The following is a 23,812-nucleotide window of genomic DNA, read 5'->3' on the forward strand; positions in this document are numbered from 1 at the left end:
TGAACAAACCACACCAAGGGAGTAAACGCTCCAGGGTTTGATTCAACCAAACTAAATAAGGCAGGTGTGAAAATGCCCTTAAAGATCCAGAAATATATCATAACTAACAACATCAATGTTATCACGCTCTTGGATAGCAGCAGTACATAACATAATGTATGCTTCCCTGAGCCAGGGATAGACAGACCCTTACTTGTTAAACAAGCCGACCACAGAGATGCTAATGATCACATCATTTAGGGAGACATTTATAGAACACAAAAGGCATATTTCTGTGATCACTTAATACTGTGTGATCCTCAACATGGCCTCTTGTGGTTAGAAATGTAGCACCAATTACAACTTCAGCTTGTGTCAGCTGTCGAGGCCAGACGCTTGGCCCTTGACATCACCACCTCAGCAACAGTGTGGACTCCACAGATAAGGAGGGATGGTCTCATCCAGCATAGTGTACAGGCATGTATCACTGCTGCTAATCAAAGTGAGAGTAAACATTTAATGGGTAGGGATTATAAGGCCAATGTCTGTATGTTGCATTGCTACACAGATGTGTTGTGGGATCAGGTAACTGTAGAGGAATTACAGAGTCACAGTGACTTCACATTTTCCATTACAAACGCACATCAATTTGCAGACCTACATTTCCTGGCTGGAAGTAATTTTGTTCTGGTTTCAGTATGAAAGAGGCCGATTGTTGCTGGGTGATAGAACTGTGTCAAATCAGTCGAAAGCAAAAATCACAATGTTGAAACAACAGAATTAAGGACCCTGGGTGGAATATGAGACATTGGGCCCCTGGGCACAGACATGCAAAAGGCCCCACCACCTCTCCTTCATAAGAGCAAGACAGGCAGACTTTGTGCTGGTTTTTCCTCTTTATTGTTGTTTTGTGTCTCTTTGAAGTTTTCAGCATCTTTTTGTGGTTTTGTGTCTCTGCGGTAATTTTGTGTGTCCTTATGGCTGTTTTTTGTTCCTTTATACTCGTTTGTGTCTCTTTGAGAAATATTTGTTTCTTTTTTGGTCATTTTGTTTCTTTCTGTAGTTTCTTGCATCTCTTTGTTGTTGTTTTATGTCTCTTTAAAGGTCACTTTGTGTCTCTTTGAGGTACATTTGTGTCTTATTGGTTGTTTTGCATCTCTTTGTAGTTGTTCTATACTGCTTTGTGGTTCCTTTGTGTGTCTATGTTGTCATTTTGTGTCTTTAAAGGTCAATTTGTGTCTCTTTGAGGTATGTTTGTTTCTAATTTGGTTGTTTTATGTCTCTTAGTAGTTCCTTTGCATCTCTTTCTGGTCATTTTGTGCCTCATTGTAGTTCCTTTGCATGTCTTTGTTGTTGTTTATGTCTCTTTAAAGGTCAGTTTGTGTCTCTTTGTAGTTTCTATGGATCTCTGGTGATTTTGTGCCTCATTGTAGTTCATTTGCATGCCTTTGTTGTTGTTTATGTCTCTTTATAGGTCAATTTGTGTGTCTTTGAGATACATTTGTGTCTTTGTAGTTGTTCTGTGTCTCTAGCTCCTTTGCATCTCTTTTTAGTCATCATGTGGTCATTTGTGTCTCTTTGTAGTTCCTTTGCATGTGTTCGTTGTCATTTTGTGTCTCTTTGAGATATATTTGTGTCTAATTTGGTTGTTTTGTGTCTCTTTGCAGTTCCTCCGCATCTCTTTGGGGTCATTTTGAGTCTCTTACTGGTTGATACCTGTTAATTTAAGTGACATTTTGCAGGTGAAGGTCAGGGGGACCCCTGAGACTTTTGGCCCCTGGGCCTCAGTAATCCATCTATGACTAAGACTGTATGACAAACACAATTTCTCAACATTGCTGACCTTCACAGTGTTGTAGTCTGTACATATTGCATCAGATGTGAATCATTTGTTTATGATCTTAAATGCATGATGAATTATGCAACAACGAGACACAACAATGAAGTTGTTTTGTAATGGGCTGACAGGGAACAGGAAGTGACCTCACCGAAAGCAGCACAGCGACACGGGTCATGCTTGTCCAAATAGTGCTCTAAAGTGTCCCAGCCCCCTCCAACACGCACCATCACATGAGTACGTAGGACCTGAGGGGAGAAAAGAGAAAACAAGTCTTCAATAGATAAATGGAGAGTAACACACACATTCGTGCACAAATAAAATGGCTAAACCTTTTGATATACTGCTGCACTACCACACACACTGCACAAGTCAATAGATATGCAAATTCCACAAGTGGGACAGCTTGCTGAGGGCTGGCTGGTCCTCAGTGTTATGCAACATCTAGATGCACCCCTGCCTGTGCCCCTGCCTCTCCCTCCCCCACACCTCCTCTTTCTCCCACATCACCCCCAGCTGCTGCTATTATGAGGGCTGTTCATTGCCATGCCAACTCACAATTAAACAGAGTACGGTGGCATAAGAAAGAGCCAAAGTGCTGTGAAAGACACTCTCTTTTTGGGCTCTCTCTCTCTCATGCCTTCCCCGTGTTTTCAGGGGGAAGCAGGGTGAATTAGCATGGTAATAACAACTCACCCTGATGTCCTCTCTGCTCCTCAGCTGAGACTTCAGTTACCGTGGAGAGGACCAGAGAGGAGAGGGGGCCTGGGTTGCTAAAACAGAGGGGGGTCGGTGGATATGTCACTTCCTACTCTCCTCTGCTCTTTGAAGCACACACATCCACAAGATGAGACCGAAGAGTCTCGCTGCCTCCAGGCAGAATTTGCCTTTACTGAGGCAATGCAATTTGCCTGATGTGAGAGCCCCGTGGATGCGTCCCCCCGCCTTGGGTTGTGTAATAAGGTCTGCCAGCCACATGTTTTAAAGATTGTACCCGTGTCTCTGAGGGCAGGCGAGGCAAAGCCATATTGGTACATCTGCGTGGGCTGGCACAGAGTTTATTGCCACCAAATCACACGTGGCCCAGCGCCTCATCTCTGGGTCCCTGACCGTGTGTCAGAGAGAGGCCACAGACATGTGCACCAAAGTCTGACCCCACCTTCTCTCTAATACAATCCCTGCCAATCCACTACAAGTCTTTTCATCGGCCTTGCTCTCCTACTACATGAAATCCGTCAAAACAGCTGATCTGCTTATCTCTATCAGACCTGATGGTATAAACTGCTTACTGTCCACTGCCCTGGCCTTATGTCAGTAACAGGTTTACTGTTTGTGTGATTCTGCGTGACCATCGTGTGCCAGCAGTGAAAAGCAAGGCTGTGTGAGTTCATGTCATATTTTTATCATCACTGATGAATAATCTACAATACATAAACATCATAAAGCTTGACAGAGATCCACACACTGCAGAGTACCACTGCAACTGATAATTAATTTCATTGTCAATCAATGTGTAATTTATTTTCCTGAAGATGATATCCTCAAATGTCTTCTTTTGTCCACAACCCAAATATTGAGTTTACTGTCATAGAAAAGTAAAGAAACCATATTCAAATTCAAGAAGCTGGAATCAGAGAATTTAGACTTTTTTTCTTAAAAAAAAAATATTGAAACAGATTAAGTGATTATAAAATTAGTTTGCAATTAATTTAAAAGTTATCAACTCATCAATATTATCACTGTCTCTGCTATCACTTATGTTAGTTTTTGCTTAGAGTACACAGTGGCGACTCAAGGTGGGACCTCAATGGCCCCATGGCCCCCTAATACAACTACTGGTCCCGCCACTGTCTTTAAGAAGCTGTGGCATGCTCATTTTAAGCAAGTGCAACAGTAGTGGTATATTGTGAAACTACACAACCTAAGGCAGTGGTTCCCAACTGGTCTAGTCACAGGGTCCAGATTGCCCCAGAGTCATTAGTTAAAGGTCCACAAAGTGACTAGTTTGTTGTCTTTGTTAAGTAGCTGTATGTTATTCACTCACTCTACAGCAAGATATGGCACTTCAAAATAAAAGCTTGGGCCAGAAATTCACTATACTTTCAAATTTAAGTGTGTTTTTTTTTTTAACAAACTTGACATGTCGTGAGTCAATTGCGGTCCATTCAGGACCCACACCCCACTTTTGGACCACGACCCATCAGTTGGGAACCACTGATCTATGGCATCTATTAGTATCAACCATGTCAGCATAGCTTGTCTTTCAGGGAGCTAAATGACTCTACAATTTAAGGCTAAATTTTGGGCACTTTCAAAGAGGTCTCTCACACTCTCACTTCAAGATAACCCAGTGAACATTTCTATCTATGGGTAGCCACCAGTCTCCCCTAAACTTGAGAGGGCTTGTTCCCAGTAAATGTTTTGTTCCTTCCAATCAATTAACTTCTTCAAATCAAAGCTGTATATTTGTCCTTTTAAGGAAAATGACAACCAGTCTATTTGAGGAACAATGAATCACCAAACATGCATCGATACGTGACACATTAAAACAGGATTGTTGTGGAACTCCAAACTCTTACTGTACCAGTATTAGCCTATGCACATCATCACAACTTTCAACTAGCCTATATACCTCAAGTGCATAATTGAATTCCTGAAATACAGTTTGGGCTTTTGGTTTTGGTGTGCCATCCTAAAATCTTCAGTGGCCCCATCTGGTCACCCCTAAGAGAAGTTTCTGGGGGTGCCACTGAATGTAAAATGTACTACAACATAGGTGTTGTTGTGACATATATAGACATGGCTTCATATCTCAATTTCATGAATTTCTTACTGCTTTGGAGGAGGGGTGACTGCCATGATGGTAACAGCTACTGGGAATCCAAACAAACAAATATCTTTGTGTAACTGGAGTGGGATAATTGCACAACTATAAAAAGAATCATCAAGGGTATTTAAAACGCTGTATGATTAAATCTTTGTGTTACTGTATTCTATATCACTTGTTTCCATATCCAACAAGCTATTTATGCATTTCATATTTTATACATAACGCTGCAGCACTGCTGAGCAGGCCGTTTAGGCTAAATAGACGATTTGGGACCATGTTCCACTTTAGATCTGTGGCTTAGCTGCCTTATTTCCCAACCACTGAAGGGGTATCACAGTCTTCAGTGGAGAGAGACCCAATCCCTGTTTCTATGGCAACAGCGAACAGAGAGACTTCTTGTTATCATTGCAGGGGCGTGTTGAACCGATTTCTTCTTAAATCTTGCTGGTGAGCTCAAAAATTAAGCTCATGGTTCATTTCAGCTGTTGTGCCCTGCGACTGCAGGCATCTCGACCTCCCTGGGGACAAAGACTCCTTATTGACCCCCCCCCCCCCCCATATGGCTCATTCGCTTTCTCTGCTTCACCCCCTCGTTCAGCGCGAGATCCTTGTCAGAGCTTTGTCAGCTGAATAGGGGTTTGTTGGCTTTCAAAAGCGGCTGCCTGCTTCCTCACCTCAGAAGAATAAGAGAAGTGTGTTGGCCGCACTCGGGCATATGCGTGATCACTGTCATCCCCAGGGAGGAATCAGGAGAGGGCGGAGACAGTGTGAAGAGAGCTAATCTGACAAGTCAAAGGCTCCTGAACACACACACATACACAGACGCGTGCACACACACACACACACACACACTGCGAACAGGCCCGTTTAAATATGTCTGTCATTAAAATGGCTATTCCGACAGGCCAGCATGAGTTTTCAATCATCTTAGGGACTGTAGGAAAATTATTGGGGGGGGGTTATGTATTTTCAATTTTACTGAAGGGAGGGAGGTCTTTTATTTTTTCCCTCATCTCAAATTTATATTCCAGCCTTCCCTCACAGGATTAATTTAACAGACGCTAATGATAGCTTTAGTGCACCTAATTGCTCATAATTGTGCATTTATGACATGAGATGAAAAAGAGAACAATCCTGTCTCTGTGTCACGACTTCATTTAACACAGATCAACCACTTTAGTCTGCACCATGACCGAGAGTAAAAGATGTTAAATGGGTCACGTAAAGTTCGACAATATAAGTTTGGCCTTTTACAATGTCTTGGAAAAATCGAGTGGCTGGAATATTAATCATTTTGTGTGCCTACATTTGGAAATTGCTAATGTGCGCACTGATAGCTAATGAAAATGATCACGGTTACAGGGACGAACAGGTTATATGGATCAAAAAGCCTGAGACAGAATGATTCCTATACAAATGCTGTTTAAATAATATGTTTATGATAATAAAGTAGTCCGCCTACAGTGTTTATTTTGGGTCTTTACATACATGACAACATATTGAAAAAACATTTAAAACTATGGTAATTCTATTTGTTTTACTTAACTCCCATGATACTTTGCCTGGAGAGAAAGTCGTTTTATCTCAAAGAAAAACATTCAAAGCTTATGACAAACTGCCAAAAAAAAGCCAACAAGATGCAGCAGCAAAACTTTGTGTTCCTCCGGCTAACTTGTGTCATCTACTCTAACAACAAGAAACAGTCATGGCTGCTGATGGAGACAGAAAACGACTGCACACGTGGAAAGCACCTGTGGTTGAAGCTGTCATCATCAAGCGAAATGATAATGCTTGGTCACATAATGCCCCAATGTGATGTTCCCTATTACTTTATGTTCATGTAATAAGCATACAAATGTCAATTAGATGGTAATCTGCATGAGGAATAAGCAAAAATAAAGTGTCTATTATAATCATCCGCTTCTGGTGATCAATTTGACCCTGACTGACATCGATCCCTATAAGAGGGCGCCACTGTATTTCACTAATATGTTAGAAATTCTAGAGACTATGCTGTCTTTAAGTCTTTACGCTCAGCCTAATGTAGTTATTTGTGGTGAAAAGATTCATCAGTACCATATTTTAAACTGTTATGCAGAGAGTGTTGCATTTATTAATTATGCTGGGGAGAGTCTTGCTTTGTTAAAAACTGAAACACAAGATTCAACCCTAACATTGTTTTACAGTTAATCCTACTGAATGCAGTACACATGACACCTTCGAGGAATGTAGAAGAAGCTATTTCCCAGAAAAGGAGTGTGCCAACCATTGCTTCACACAGTGGTGCTGCAAAAAATGGAGAAATATTGACATGCAGACAACCTGTAATGCCATCCAATGAGTCCATTAATCTGGCTAGGGCACATTTTAGGTAAGTGAGACTAAATCGATCCCTGGTATACGCCAGCCTTCCTGCCTGGTCCTTTGAGGCCTGATGTGGGTTCAGTGGCAGCTCTTAGAGTGAAACTGAGACAAACAGTCCAGCAGAAACAGGCTACAGCCAAGATAAGGGGCGACTAAGGAAATGACGTACAGCTCTAATTGTGTCCCAGTGGGAAAAAAAAGTACAGTCCTGGGAGTGGGCCAGTTAGTAAACACTCACATGAGACAGAGAAATCACAATGCTGTTACATACGCTGTACAGTTCTCTGGGCTCTGAGGCCAACGAGCAGCTGAGGGGGTTATCTGTTGCTACATAACCCTGTTCTCCTTGAAACAACATATGATGCCATATGCTAACACCGTATGGTTCCATGCAATTACTGCAGGCTTCACAGTCTACTGTGCTACGTGCCGACGTAGCTTTTATATGCAGGTGAACACGTGGTGTAAAGCTGACCTTTAAGACAATTCAGGTTTATTACAACGTAGGTCAACTTTTCATTGTTTGGCTTTCATTTTTATCAGAGATCTGGCAACATTGCTACAACGTAGAGGTCAAGAAACACAAGCGGTCGAACTGTTTGGTCAGATAAAACACTTTGTCTGGAGGTGAAATTTAAAAAGTGATAACACCGCACCTTAATTTTTGACAAGTACAATAAAATTAATCTGGCGAAAAAGACAAAAAGTACTCGCACGTTGCCATCTAGCTCCAAATTATTTTTCTATTCAACATGAACTTGATGACCTTTTGATCACAAATGTTTTTTTTTGCTACAACCAAAATATTTAAAAACAGTTTGGTGTACAAATGTCACGTCAGAGCAAGTGCATGAATTTGAGCTCTGCTTTTGCCTTCCATTGAGTTCAAATGCATGTGCCTGCCCAGGCACGCTATTTGTCCATGCCTGAAACAGTGTATGCCAAAGTGTTTTAAATAGTAAAGTTTTAGCAAATCATGGGTGTTTGGGAAGTACTGAGCATACCACAAGTTACGTGAGAGTGTGTTAAAAGATGCTATATATAGTTTTGCTGTTGTTGAACGTAGCCCCATTTTACTCTGATTCATCAAAAAATTTCTTTCTTTTTGGTTTCTTCGTTCATCATGGAGGCATGTGAGAAAACCAAAGACTTCTTCTGAAATTTAACCTAACACAGGGTGAGTAGTTGGTCATTTGGGGGCGTTAAGTATTCCAATAAACCAGGAGGTCAATCTGCAAACTGTGATGGATGTATACCATAGACAGCTTGGGTAATAATTAAACCAATCATTTTAGTTTTTGCCTGTACAACTGTACCTGTCAGCTTTCTTTGTTGTGACGTCTCCATGTTCCCAGAGTTCAATAACTAACATGATGAATGTTATAATAACTGATAGAAATGATGGCCAAAATTACTGAAATAAGGCCCAAGTTGTGATAAACCAGAACTTTACTTGAAGTGCAAGTGACCTGACAATGTGCATGAAGCTTCTTTTATTCATTTGGTATTATTTATACCTCAAATATAATCTTAAATAGCTTAATTCAAGAGCAGTTTTAGTCTGTGAGTTGTATCAGTAATAATTAAAGACATTAATCTGGATTAAAAACCCAGTTTTAAAGACTAAAATTTTGTTATATATAGCATCTTGAATCCAACATTTTTTACTGAAAATATAATGCACTATTATTTTCCTGTGAAATCTATAAACATAAAATATGAACACTAACACATGTCTCATGGCTCACAGTGACACATAATTTGCTCATGTTGGTGAGGGCTTACCCTTATGAAGATCAATGCACTGGAGTCTCCAACTTTGTACTTCCCCTCCGACACCTTGATCATAGGAAACTGAGCCGGACAGGAACAGCGGCCCAGAATCTCACGCACCTGAGGAGAACAAAACAAAAGTAGTTTAACATCCATGGCACACAAACATGACACACACATCCGAGAGGAACCTGACAGTGATCCCTTCCTGTTCTTCGGGTCAGTGCCCCGACATGAGATCATGTTTAGTCACATATATCTGGATCCATCACCAAAGTGCCGCCAGTCCTGAGCGCTGTGTGTCAACAACACGAGGTCTCTGTTTTATGGTGTGAGAAATGAGCAGTCTTTGGCTGCCTCAGTGCACAAGGGTGTTGAGTGTGGAGATTGTTTGTGCGTCATCTTCCTGCCAACTTTTCTCTCTGAGCACCCACTGGGTGTTAGGGTGCCCCGCCCCACTCTCTCACCACATTAAAAGTCCTGCTTCATCTCCTCTCTCCAGAACATTATGGTAATTCAGCTCACCGCAGAGTGTCACAAAAGCACAAAAATACATATGTGGACATGCTAATGAATACTCTGCCTCTCTGCCCTCTGGGCTGTTACATGACAATGTTTCTGGTTGTGACATCATAAACTGAGGAGGGAAGGAGCTCAGAAACCAGACTGGTGGTGATGATGTCAGCAGGCCGGTGCTGCCAGCTGGGTTTTGAATCAAGAGAGCCAGAGCTCGTGCCCTTGCTGTGGTTGGGGGTGCTTATTAGGTACAGACACAACTGCAGGGTGGAGCGAGGTCCGCCTGTGTTGCACAGGCCTGGGCTCTTGCAGGATTGGACAACTTTGATGTTTTTCTTGGCGTCTCTCTCAGACAAAGGCGTATGCGCAGTTGTCGACCAGGAGTGAAAGAAAGTAGAGCAGGAAAGCGGACAGAGGGAAGCACAGGAAGACAGGAGGGGAAACAGCTCCCTAACTGTGTGTGCAGGAGCAGCCATTACCACTGGCAGGGGAGTATGTTGGTGGTATTTAAAGGAACAATTCACCCACAAAATAATCACTCAGCCAATGTTACACTGATTTCCTGCAGGAATCTTTAGCCCCTTTTACACTGCCCTTTCAAGGTGGTAATGTCGTGGCATTTTTCCACCTTACTATTCTGTATTAGAGGTACAATCGGCGAAAATGGGACAGATTTGTCTCGCTTTTAAGCAGAAAGTGAAGGTAGAAACAGCGCCAAATTGACATCTATGTAAAAAGGACAGCAGGCAAAACAGGACCATGGACGAGACTGGTGTGACATTTTAACGATGAATCAGGTTTGGGACCTACTGCTGAGAGTTTTAAAAAGCAGCTGTTAGCAGTTAGCAGCTAACTCAAAGAAGAAGAAGAAGAACAGCAGCCAAAAACGTCCGCAAATTAGTTAGACAATGAGGTCTGGGAGCTCCTCACCCTCCGATCAGAGGAAAAGATCAACCACAATATAAAGAGAATGGTAAATGAATATTATTGCTACGTTATGACGTTGTTGTTTAGAAAGCAACAGCGGCCTGTAACGTGGGTTACATGTCACAACCGTCACGCTTCTTTTGCTTCCACAACGCTGGCATGCTATCTAAAATCGCACACTGGTGCGGCATGACGCCTGCACTGTTTGGTTCTGCATAAAAAAAGCAAAGCCGGCGTAATGATGCGTCTTTGTTGCAGCCCTATCGCAAGATCTCTGTGTGAAAAGGGCTTTCATTTTTTCTGCATGCCTCAAGGGAAAAATCCAAATCTATTAATAATTCTTAATGCATAAAAGGGGGCTGTTTAACAAACTGCTAAACTATGTCCAAACATCGGCTTACTTACAAACTCTCACACAACTCGTGCAGGATAATCCAAGTCTCATTTATCCAGTCCTATGATCAGTACTTCCCAAAAACATGCATTACCATTTAAAACATTTCCGCATTCTGCTCATGCATTGGTGCATGGATAAATGAGACATGTATTATTCTGTATGAGCTGTGTGAACGTTTGTTAACAGATGTTTTGATTTAGTTTTACTGCTGTAAAAAACAGGATCCCTTTTACTCCAATTTTCTCAGTTTTCGGATTCTTTGTTCACCACAGAGGCACACAAGAAAATGTGAGTTTTCCTCACATAAGACGGGGTGAGTAATTGGACCATTTTGTGGGTGAAGTATCCCTTTAAGTGATCAAATGACGTGTTAGAGGAAAATGTCAGGTTGTGAGCTCCCACCCTCTGGTTGTTTACAGTAGCTTTCATGCTGTGTACTGGGCTGAAGGGATATGGCTCGCATGTGGCGTGTGTGTGTGTGGGCAGGCTGGCCTGTAACACCTACATTATCGTGTATGTGGAAGATTATGGAGGCACCTGGTTATTTTCTTGAAACAGCACCCCTCATTCCTCCCCATGCTGATTAAAGAGGGAGGTAAGCCTCAGCACCTCACCTGCCTCTCTGTTCTCCCTCTCACCTGCTTCTGTCTTTTCTCTCTCATCTGCTTTGTTGTCTGTCAGCCTTTACTCTGAGCCTGTGCACTCGCTGACCAGCACTAAATTTGTCTTTGCTTTCTTTGTTTTGCTTACATTTCTAACATCTGCTTGCTCCCTCTCTTCCTCTCCGCTCTGTCACTCCGTCTTTCATTCTGTCAGTAGGTGGACGAGCCCTGTTTGGAAAAACCCCGGCCAGTGACTTAATGGAAAGATTGCTATGGCAACAGACACACACAGCCTTACCCTTCCCGTTTTAACTGTACTCTTTTTTTTTTCTTCATTCTCGCTATAGTAAAGCCTTTCTCTTGCTCCCAAAAAACCTCCCCCAGAGCTGTTCAGCTGAGGTCATACGTTTTCCTCCAGAGGGAAGGTGAAGGACTCGGAACACTGTGTCTCATACTCAGCAGGATACACAGTCCAACCGTGAAGGGTTTTAATAATAACCTAATCAATAGCAGCCCTGGCATTCGAAATATTTACTCTGCTGAGCCTTTGACACCAAATGTGTGCACTTCCCATGTCTTCACTGTCAACAATGGGTACACTCAGACACACTAAAAACAAAACACACACACACACACACACACACACACACATCAGACTGAGATAGAAGGGGAGGAGGGAGACAAGGTCACGCAGGAAACATGCGGAAGTGAAGCTAGAAGCCTGCAAAAAAAAAAACTGAAGGATGAATTATGGATGTATGCTGGTCACATGAGAGACGGTTTCAGCAAGAGCTGCAGATGTTTGAAAAGCAAAAGAAAGGAAAAGCGACTGAACAATCCACAGCACGCCCCTATTCTGAGAATCTGCTGTATCTATCTTAAGATAGGAATGCAAGAGATGTTTTGAGCACAGAGTGGGAAACACTTTCATTATTAAGAAACAGTCCCTTCAGATTGAGGTTTGTCTCTAAGCAGTTTAATGTATAAAACACATATGAAGTACACATCGCTTTAACGATCCCGCTGCCCAGATAACGTCATATCTGCTCAGAGTGAGTCAACAATCTCTTCATTCCTTTCCTTCCTGACCAGCAAACATCTGAAGGACCATTCATGGAAGAGACTGAGCAAACCCTGGGGATGAAGAGAGGAAATGGGAGGGGGAGATTAAGATGTTTTGGTTTTAATCCTCATTTTCTTGACTAATTTGAAATGTGAGCTAACATGCTACACTAAGACTATAAACAGTAGCTTAACATAACTGTATCATAACAAAAGAAAGAACAAGGCTGCCAATATTGTTCTACTCTAATAACAACTACTTTAATACATAAAATATAGAGTTCTGGTTTTAGGTTTTTGTGGTTCATGTTTTCAGATGATCCACATTTCCTAAATGTACTCTGAGAAGCCGCACATCCATTTCAACATCAGGTTGTTCTCCCCATGAGTCAACAAACAACCACACAGTTACACCAGCGCACTCATCAAACATAGGTGTGCTGGCCTGCCCTAACTGGCTGCTTTTATGATTGCTGTGCGAAGGATAATTATTGCCAAACTCCTCCAACAAAAAGTGAACATTACAACTCACTCTGCAGGAATTCACACGAGGGTGTTTCCAGGATTCGACTTCTGTGCCGCCTGGGAGATGACTGTAGATTGGAGGGTTTCTGACAGAGTATATAGTCTTTTCAAAAGGTAAAGGAAATGGGGAGGATTAAAAGATGGCACAGAGTGAGCAGTGCTTTCAAGGTGAATTCGAAAAATGACAACAACACTCTTCTCTTAGCTTATCTTGTTACCCTGAGGATCTCCTGTCATGACTGGAAACTTCCCCAGATAAAAAAAATTTCACCATCAGATAAGCAATGAGAGACAAGAAAACACTGCGGGCGCCTGCTTGGCAGAAGGGAGAGTTTTGGAACTTGAGGGGGTTATTGCTCCACCACCCACAGTAAGAATTCCTGAAGCCTGTGAACACACTCTGAAAACAGCTACATATCAGACTCTATCCTCCTATTAAACAACTGTTCTGACAGCCCACATAAACGACTCCTCTGTGGACAACCATGCAACATCTCATAAAGATGGAACAACCTCCTCTGCACAAATGATCTCCTTAAACAACCTGGGGGCTGCAGGGAGACGACAAATGAATTTATGCTGATTATGTTAGACCTGTAGCCTGAGGGGACAATCTGGACAGATCATGGAAATGCATGTATTTACAGACCGTTAGCGTGCTGGTCCAACAGGCCACACCAGCAGACATGAGACAGGAAAACGTTGGCTGATGCCCCAGGATCAGGTGTGTCAGTTACCTCCCATAGGCAGAATAATATAGCAAACAAAGGCTGCATTACGGCAGGGATACTTAGCTTGCTTTGCCCAGGGGCCACTTTTGCAAAATGACAAGAGGCCAGTGGCCAAACATTAATAATATTTATTAGATAAAATTAATAAACTAGGCAAATCCAGTTGCAGCAGCCCCACATGTCAAGTGTAAAGAGGGGCATTTCTCGGATTTGATGACATTTCTGCTTTAGTCTAGACCCCAGATCCTCCCCTGGCACTAGGACTGACCCAAATGCTTGAAAGCTTTGAAGCTGCAATCATTACAGTGGTAATCAATGCCCAAATCAGTGTTTAAATGCACCATTTTTAAAAACTATTTCCCCAAAAATCCCAAATTGCCCATAAATCAAACAGCAATCCAACAAAATTCATTATGCATTGACATTCTCAGACAAGGACATTTAAGCGTCTGGATAAGTTGCAAAATTTGTGAAGAATGCCCCCAAAAACTCAAAAGGCAGGTATGCAAAAAGAAATTGGTATATCACAAATCTACAACGCACTTGGCAAATCACCTGAAAACAGACAGGAAATGGCTTAGCTGTCTTCTGCAGTGTTCTTTTTCCTAGGTCATGTTTCAAAAAATGTCCTCTCATCTCTCATTCTCCCCCCATTATGGCTGATGTTTTTTTACTGAAGCTTCGATGCTGCCAAACTGGTATTAGAAAATGGTCGACAGGCCACCCTGCACCTCGTGGCTGTAAGCTGAGTGCCACTGCATTACAGCAATATTCAACATTTTCAGAAATACACTTAACTTTCTTCCTGGATGAGAGTTAGATGAGAAGATCGATACCACTTTTACATCTGTCCATTAAATATAAGGATACAGTCAGCAGCTGGTTAGCTTAGCTTAGCATAAAGTCTGGAAACAGAGGAGACAGTTAGCCTGGCTCTGTCCAAAGGTAAATAAAAAAATCTGCTTGATAGCAAATTTACCATGCAGACACAAAAAGAAAGCAAATGAGCATATCATACAAAATGTCAAACTACCTTTATCTGTTATAACTATAATAATATACCTTTGTATATTGTATAACCTGTGTTGTGTTTGATCAGGGTAAAAAATGTAATCATAGCTCCAGGGCAGGCCTCATCCACCACATCAAGGAAACCATTCCCTGAAAATCGATGCCTGTCTTCTGGCCACATGACAAACTGCTCACTGGGGTGCTGGGATTATATATGAATCTAATGGACGTCAAGTGCTGCAAGGTGAATAACTCCATTATTCATCTGCTTTAGTCAGACAGCAGTGTAATCACCCGATGCAGGACATTAAATATCAGGCCAGCGTCTAAGTCATTTGTTGGTTTGTCGCGATGAGGCTCAAGAACACTCAGCACTTCTCCCTGTGACAGCTGAGGTTAGAGGGATTGATGCCCAGCACTCTTCTCACCCTGGCAGCTTCCACCTGAGCACCAGCATGAAGAGGCTGCAGGCAGGTGCCTAAAATAACCAGACTACCCACACAGACCGAAGCCTGTTCAGATAAACACCCAATTAAATGATGCAAACGATGAGGAGATAGCATCAAACGCAATGCAATAACGACATAAAGCGGGCAATGTGCAAAGTGCAGAGTCAGCTGTTTCCACATGCCGCATGGAAAATAGCGAGGAGAAGGAGAGGTGGTGTGTGCTGTTACTGAGCAAAGTCTAGAGGGTATAAAAAAAATCCTTTCAAATATTAAACTCCTAAAAACATGAGTGCATGTGGCACAGGAGAGAGAAACACTGAAGGATGCCACGCTCTCTCAGCAACGCGTACGAGTGTGACCCAATGCAAAGCATGATGACCTACTTTTCTCTTTCACTCTCGCTCCCCTCTCTACTGTAGCTCTCCCTCTCAGAGTAACATCCATTCCAGTCAGGTTTAACAGAGTGTACAGTGAAGTCACTCTAGGCACACTATCTGTTGTCTACTTCCCCCCTTTTTTTTAATTCCCTGAATGCATGAATTAGACCATAAGGTTAATGGAGCAGACTGTCCATACAGGCATAATACACACATTTTCTCTCTTTATTACCCCGTCCCCCTTTTGGTGTGTCCATACAGCATCTTTGATTGAGACGTCAGCTTCTGATTACCTCGCTGTCAACAGCCTATTCACATCTCCCCTTCAATGCCATCAACAAGACATACTGTGGTGCTCTTTGCTTTATCATCTCCGCAGACACAAGTGGGGGATGGGAGTGAGGGCTTGCACATATATGAACTAAACAAGGGCTGAATGTTGAAGCCCGGGGTCAGAGGAGACATGAACCAGTTCATATGACTGAGCAAGAAGAAGGATCAAAGATGCGGATGAAGGAAGGCTGTGAAGCTCCAATGTTCTGTCACTTATAACCTCAAATACTGTCCTGTATAGACACCTACGCATGCAGTAAACATGTGAACAATTAGACGTTGCATTAAGGGGTCAGTAAGTGTGATTTTAATTATTACATGTGTGTCAGTTTGCATATGTGCCCAGGGCCTCAGCAGAAGACCTAGAAAATATACAAAAGGTCATTTTTGTAGGTTGATGACTGTGTTTCTTTACATTAGGCCGCTTGAAGTGTAAAGGAAAATGGATCTGATTGATGTTGCGCTCATAATCCCTATCTATATGACAGAAAATCCCCTAATGCAAAGGATAAACTTAATGTGGACACACACAGCAATGTGAGCCAGCTGCTGTCTGTAACCCTATTGAGGAAAAGGAGTGGGAAAAAGGAACATTTATCACTGAGTCAATGTATGATGAAAGACATGAGACTACTGTCACTTCCCCAACTTAAGAGTGGAAAACCGTCCTGCGGTGATATGAGTAATAACATTTGTAGAGGCAGGTCGGCAAGAAACACAGGGGTGGTGAGTGTTTACATGAGGGCGTGTTGTAACCAGGATAGACGACAGCTTCCTGAACATTAAATACCTATTGTATCCACAAGGTACTGGATGTGACAAATCCACTGTTTGCATTGAGAGTCACAAGTTTACTGAGTCACTTTGCTGTTGTATCAGCAGAGCAGAGGTGGAAGAAGTATTTAGATACTTTACTTAAGTAAAAGTACTAATAATACACTGCGAAAATACTCCACGACAATTTAAAGTCCAGCATTCAAAAACCTAAGAGTATGAAAAGTAGAAGCACTTACTGTGCAGTAAAAAGTCTCGTCAGTGTCTTGATGTTACATCTGATGTTTTTGGATGACTATAACTGCTGCTTTAATTTCTATGTTGTATTTTTCTGCTGTAGTTGAGGTTATTTAAACTCGTTTATATACTGTTAAGCAGTTTAATCTACAGCGGTGCCTCATACTCCATAGGATCATCACACGTTTACAGGTTATTGCTGTCCTGTTAGAACCATATATGTCTAAAAAGTCAACTTTTCATGGTGTCTAAAAAACAGCCCTATATTCAGCTGTGTGATGATGCATCTTCCGGCTGATCCAAGAGGGTTTTTAAAGAGTTTCTTCAGCTTAAGAAAGACCTAAAGCGAGTAAACACTTCATGCTTCAGTTTATCACAAACACTAAAAATCAACACACCTGGAGATACATAGCTTTCACTGGACAGGAGGGATATGAAGAACGAATCCAAAGTGTAACTAAAGGTGTCAGACAAATAATAAGTACATATTTGTCACTCAGAGGTAGTGGAGTAGAAGTATGAAGTTGCATAAAAGGGAAATGCTTTTAATCTGTACTTCAGTACAATACTTGAGTAAATGCACTTAGTTACATTCCACCACTGATGCAGAGTGTACTGAAGACAAATTATAACTTACAATATATATGTTGACATAGTTTAACTGTGATTATGAACAGTCAGATGTCCTTAAAGGGACTTGTACTTAAAATAATCCCGCTGTCTGTATGCAGACTGTTACTATACACTCATTAGAATAAGGACCTGTAATCCTATTATCACCACACTTGTATTGTCTTGTTGAACTCGACAAGACTATTAGTTTGATCATCCAGCTACTACACAAAGAGTATACCGCTGCCAAATGTACAGATCTCACTGAGATGCTGCGAGCTGCACGAGACACAAAAGCCAAACTTTTTAAAGATAGTACAGCAGAATTTAAATATGATCCCCATGTTCGTGCATACATTGCACAGCTCACATTTTCTGCTTGAGATTTAATTGGATTAGGGCACTGTGGCAGCACACACATGAAATGACAGTGATCATAAAGGTACATGTTTCCCCCACAGTCAGGTTTTGGTGAAGAAAACAAGAAAACTAAATGACGGCAGAACATTTGTAGCATTGCACTGCAAGCATCCAAGGCTGCTGTGCACATCTCTGTGGAAGTTAATGGCCTGGTAATTAATTGATGACATTTCATCAATAATGCTATTGATTATAATAGGGGAGTGTTCAGGAAAAGGTTGATAAATTATGTATCTTTTAAAAAGTGGAGTCAAAATTAAATCACGACTAGCAGCTCAATACATTTTGCAGAGGAAAAATTAAAATAAAGGAGCAAAGGAAGAGCCAAAACATCCATCATGGATGACGCAGGAAAGCTGCGGACACACAGTCTGATGTCACAGACAAACTTAAGCCCTTTAACTTTCTTCCTCTCCCTCTGTGTCAGATCCTAGCAATGAGGATTCCAGTAATAAGGAGACACTAATCTCTTGTAAGACAGAAACACAAAGAAACGTATTCTGTGGGATAAACTTGTGACTGATGTTATGGAGGACAGAGGTCTAACGCCTTGCAGCGAAAACTGAGCGCGTAGCTCACTGTTCAGATATTGATCAAACTATTTAAAGACAAAAATGTGGATTTCATTTTGATTGTTCCCTGGTAATTAAGAGGTATTAAGTGGAAACATGCCTCACACACGACAAATGGACAACAAACAGCTGAAGCCATTAGACAGTATGTGTTGCTACAGCTACCCTTGATAATACCATACTATTTTAATATTGCACCCTCTCATCTGAGTACCACTGTGGTCTCTTGTTTGATGCGCCTCATGTTGCTGATGTGGGCTGTCTGTGCAGCTTGCATGCCAGCAGTTTTCTACGGTTGACAGGTTGAGATTTTATTCACCAGACACATGACGACCGGGAATGCCACATCCCAGATCAGCCAAGTCAAATGTGTGTGTCTGTCACTGTTGGACTGCTGAGGGATGTGTCAGTCCAGATGACAAAAAACAGAAAGACAGGCATACGCTCTGCAGCTATCCTGTGATCTTTTTGTCCCAAAAATGCAGTCGGCTCGTTTAATCCTCAGTCATATGAGTGAGAGTGTGCGGACTCAGACAGTCTGGATGTGAACAGCGCACATCCTCCTCCACATGCTCTCCTATTTCTGTCTGTGGAGGTCACACTGGAGCCACTCTGCTCTGCTGCCTGACCAGCATGAGTGTGACTATCTCCCCTCCTCCTCCCTCTCTCCCTCTCCCTGCTGTCCCATCTCACATCTTTGGTGCCAAAGACAGACATTGTTCTCTTCATCAACATGAAAATATCAACTTCTCCCCTGCACCCAACCCAAATGCTGCTGTGTGTGTCTGCTCATTAGCTTCGCCCCAACAAGACCTTTGCCTCTCTAATGTGCTCGTGTCAGGCAGGCCGCGGCAAAGGTCGGCCAGCTCAACCAGACAAATGACAAGAGTTGATGGTTTGAACTCCAGGAAGTGTATCAGAATCAAACTGCCAACAGGGACATTTTCTTAGTAGTGTTGCTAAAGGAGCTGCAGAAGCAGGACATGATTAAGAGTCTCCCTCGCCTGCAGGATATTGTATTGATTACTCTTGATGGACAAGCTAAATAAAAGAAGATAAATGTCAGAGGCAGAGCTGACTTTTCTTCAAGAATGCAGGAGTAATATCAGAGTTGACCTGTGACCTCTCAGAGTGTGAGTAAGAATTTGGGTGTCAAACACACACTGACCCTACAGGTGAGCTGGAATTTAACAGCAGCCTAAAACCAAGTTAAGATGAACGCATGGGTGTAGATTTCATCTCAATGTTGGAGGGGACATGTGAAATTTGAGGGCCCTCCGCCAGAAAATGTTGAGCACTTTTTTTTTATTTTCATTCACCAGTTTGTGGTGTAAATGTATTGAAATTTGTCAAAATAAAATCCCCCTGCTAAATTCACATTTTAATTGGGTTGACAAATGCACATATTCTAAAAAATTCTAAATATTAGGGGGGACATGTCCCTTGCGTCCCCCCAAAATCCACACCTATGGATGAATGCACACACCCATTCCACAGGGAATCCATACAGCGCCTGCCTTCTTCATAGCACTGCTATGATATTTTCAGAAAGGGAGCTTCACTTTTGACACTTTTCTGTTTTACTGTGGGAGATATTGGTCTTCTATCAGCTGCTTCATACCGTTTAGCACCACACTAAACACTCTGGGTGATATTTACTTTAGGCAGGAGGGTGAGAAGCCTGTGGGAGAGTGTATTTCACACTTGTGTTATGAGTAGTGATGATTAAATTCTGTGAAATCTGAGCTGTGAGATCACTGTCTATGATGACTTAACTTATATGAATCATAATGCAGTTGTGGCACGTTATGAAGTCAAGTAGGGTTATGGAGGGTAATTAAATCAGGGTTTGTGTTTCCATCTTTTCAACTCACCAACTCATCCAAATTTCGCATGTCACACAAAACTCTCTTCTGCGGCCAAACGAAGGGCTCTGGATCAGGCTCATCTTCATCCTCCACACTGTGACTGCTCTCCTTCCGACTGAAGCACCTGCTGGGCGGGCTCTGCTCAGCTGGCTCCAGTGCATCGATCCGCAGGCTCTCCTGGTCCCGGATCTCCTCCTCGATCTCTTCCTCCAGCTGGATCAACATGGGGGCCAACATGCCAAACTTGGCCCCGCGCCGCGCCACCTCCAAGAGGCACAGGACAAAATTCTTCTCGTTGCATCTTTCCACCAGGTCGTTGGTCTCAAACATGAGGACGTCCTTGATCCAGAGCTCCTGCCTGCACCAGCTGATGAAATTGGACACGTTATCCCGCGCTAAGAAAGAGCCTGGGATAACGTTGCGTGACTGAAAGACAACATCTTTAGATGGCACCTTCATGGACTGTGCAGCCTCCGGGTACTCCAGCTGGAAGTCCTGCGCGGCGCGGTTGACGTTGTTGGCGTGCCGACAGAGGGCACAGCCCGTCTCCAGCCCATCCATAAAGGTGTCCGCAGTGATATCCAGATCATACAGGGTGTTGAGCCATTCAGCCAGATCCTCCTTCATGGCGTACAGGTACTCCTCGCTGGATTTAAAAGGCCGGATACTCTTGGAGGCGGCGGACTGGATGTTGCTCTGATCAGCCATATTGTCGAATTATGTAGCCTATCAATAAAAGTCTACTTGATAATTCCCGTTTCTCTCATTGCACAACTGCGCTCCAAAGCCCCATGCGCAAAATACAGCCAGATAACCGTGTTGACGCACCCATGCCGATATGCATGTGTGCTTTCTTATGGCAGCTCCTTGAAACCAGGCTTTGTGTTGTCAGAGGCATATCGGGATGCGGACTGGCCGTGGCGCATGGATGCGTTTTCCGGATGTCTCTGCGAAACCCGTTTCCTTTAAAGAGCGCATCGCCGGGTCCCGGAGGCAGATTAAGAAAAGGAGCAGTCCGGGACGCCGACACACACCCATGCGACGATCCGTTAATCCAACCGGTGGCCGGTGAGTCCCCTCACCCACAAAAATCCACGTGTCACCATGTCTGTATGTGTGAGGCGGTCAGTCAGCTCCTCATCGATGAAATCACGACCACTGAGCAGCGCTGAGTCCACGGCTCATCTTCCCTGCACATAGGCCCGCCTCTTGCACTGAATATGTTGACCTGCTGTAGCTTAGACCAGCAGAGCGACTCGGTGGCACATCCCATTATGAGGGATCAACGCTCGGCAGAGGAGAAAACTTAACCCCATGCTCACCAACACACTTCGTTAATAAAACTGTGACACAAGTAGGCTACTTCATACACTAATGGATTAATCTATAATAGAGCTAAATCAATTAGTTGCAAACATTTTTGATGATCAATTAATCGACAAAAGTCTCCCAGCTTTTTTAATGTGAATAAGTTCTTGCTTCTTTGCTCCTCTATGACAGTAAACTAATAATCTTTGGGTTGTGGACATTTCTCACTACTTTCTGGCATTTTAGAGGCTGACCAAAGGACTAAACGATTAATCGAGTCATAGACAGAATAATCGTCAGTGACAATAATCGTTAGTTGCAGCCCTAATATTTTACCTGTTGATCACATCTGAATCTGCAAAGTAACTATTAATTACTGCTGTCATACAAATGTAAGTACTCAAGTGAAGTACAAATACCTCAAACTGTATTAGTAGGGGTGTTTGATTATTGAAATCTATGGTAACTTTTGATCACAAGTTCATGTTGGAGCTGAATTGGCTCTGTAAGAAAGTGAGAAGCATATATTTTTTATATATATTTTTAAATTTTTCAACACTTAAAGAACTTTCATATTCTTTAAATAATGAAACCTCTGTGTCATCTCTTCACCAAATAGCCTCAAGTGATAAAGGCTAATAATGCCTCAGCATCATGAGACACTCACTCTTCTTAGTGCAAGAAAATTCCTCTGCAACTGTCCAATCTAATGAGTGATAAAATCATATGATATGTTAGTTAGGCATTAACAGTCTTGTAGGCTTTGTAATGAATGTGTGATTAGAGGTTTGAAAGAGGCACTTGCACAAGTCAAAGATGTCACACCTGGAGGAGGCCCGAGCCAGTAAACCCCTGAAACAGCAGGAGATTGGGGGATTATGGAGGGAGATAGTGAGGGAGATACAGTAGAGCCTTATCCAGTCTGGTCAAGTAGGCGGTAAACAGAGCAAAGATAAGGTTGTCAATACAAGAGCACATGATAGGTAATGTGTTCGTCACATACTGCACAAGATAACAAAGCTGCAACTAGTGACTGTATTTACTGATTAATCTGCCACCTATTTTCACAATTGATTAATTTTGTCTATAAAATGTCAAAAAAATGTGAAAAATGCTCATTGCCAGAGCTCAACCTCAAGCCTCTTTTGTCCGACCAACAGTCCAAAACTCAAAGACTGTAACACATTTACAACATTATCTGTCAGAAATAACAAAGAGAAGACGCAATTATCACTTCTAAGGAGCTAGGACCAGCAAACGTCTGACATTTCTGCTTAAAAAAATGAAACAATGGCGTTTCATTTTCTTTCCATCTGTTAATCGACTGTTGCAGCTCTACAAGTTAACGTGGCCGTCATTTGTGCTGCTTTACATTAACACAGGAAAACATCTTAGATTCCTCTCTTTGTTCTATATGATCTAAAAACACCAAAGGCCAGAATGCAATCACAAGACCAGACATGCTGATAGTGAGGAGGACTAATAGGTTTGCAGCTCAACATGAGGGTTGAAACCTGGGCCAAACTTTGCTGCAAGAGACCTGATTTTCAGGTTCTAATGGTGTGTTAAAGTTTTTAAAAACATAAGGGAAACTTGCTCAGGGCTTTAAAGATACTGTCTGTGATAAGTGCAAACAAAGGGGTGGCCTTGCAGGAAGAACTTGAAGCATGTGATTATAAGCTGCTATGTATACAAACTCAGCTAAAGTCAATTTTATATCTATGTAGTCTTATTTTGAAAGCTGTTGGGACACATGGAAACCCTCAGTTTCCATCTACATATCGAACTCTTCAGCTGGTTGTAAATATACCTTGACTGTACTTGCTTAAAAACGCCCGACTGGGCCTTTAAAAGTCCTTTCCACCATCTCACTTCCCCTCATACAACCCATCAGAGCGGCTCGTGTTCTCTCCTAATGTGTGATTGTTTGAATCTAAGCGAAGCCCACCGCCGAGGAGGAGGGCTTGTTTTCATTTAAAAAAGAGGGATGTGTCTGTTTAAGAAGGAGAGGGAGAGAAAGAGAGGAAGGGAGAGGGCGGAAGAGAGATAGAGAGAAGAGAGAAAGAGGGAGGGAGAAGGTGGGGGTTGATGAGATCATATTCTGGGCCGGGATGAATCAGCTTTTCTGTCAGTAGAGACAGAGAGAGGGAGAGAATTCAGCACTCTATTAATCCACATGAACAACCGGCCGCGGCAAATGAGAGGCACTTTAAGATGTCAGCTGTGACGCGGCTTCCCAGAGGGACGACTCAGTACAAGAACACACAGACATGAGCCTTCATTACTGAATCTCGTCAATAACAACATT

General features: G+C 42.5%; 1 protein-coding gene across 1 annotated transcript in view; it reads right to left on the reverse strand.

Moving 5' to 3' along the window:
• The window catches only part of gas2l1 (growth arrest-specific 2 like 1), a 28,296-nt gene extending 6,951 nt beyond the window's left edge, over positions 1–21,345 (reverse strand). Inside the window, exons 1-3 of the mRNA XM_033620004.2 lie at positions 20,203–21,345; positions 8,796–8,903; positions 1,968–2,064 (exon numbers count right to left, since the gene is read on the reverse strand). Coding sequence (XP_033475895.2) covers positions 1,968–2,064; positions 8,796–8,903; positions 20,203–20,904 — 907 coding nt within the window. The 5' untranslated portion in view covers positions 20,905–21,345. The remainder of the gene's footprint in view (positions 1–1,967; positions 2,065–8,795; positions 8,904–20,202) is intronic.
• Positions 21,346–23,812: the final 2,467 nt, after the last annotated feature.

This window comes from Epinephelus lanceolatus, chromosome 9, assembly GCF_041903045.1.
Source record: "Epinephelus lanceolatus isolate andai-2023 chromosome 9, ASM4190304v1, whole genome shotgun sequence".
NCBI classification, from domain to species: Eukaryota; Metazoa; Chordata; class Actinopteri; order Perciformes; family Serranidae; genus Epinephelus; species Epinephelus lanceolatus.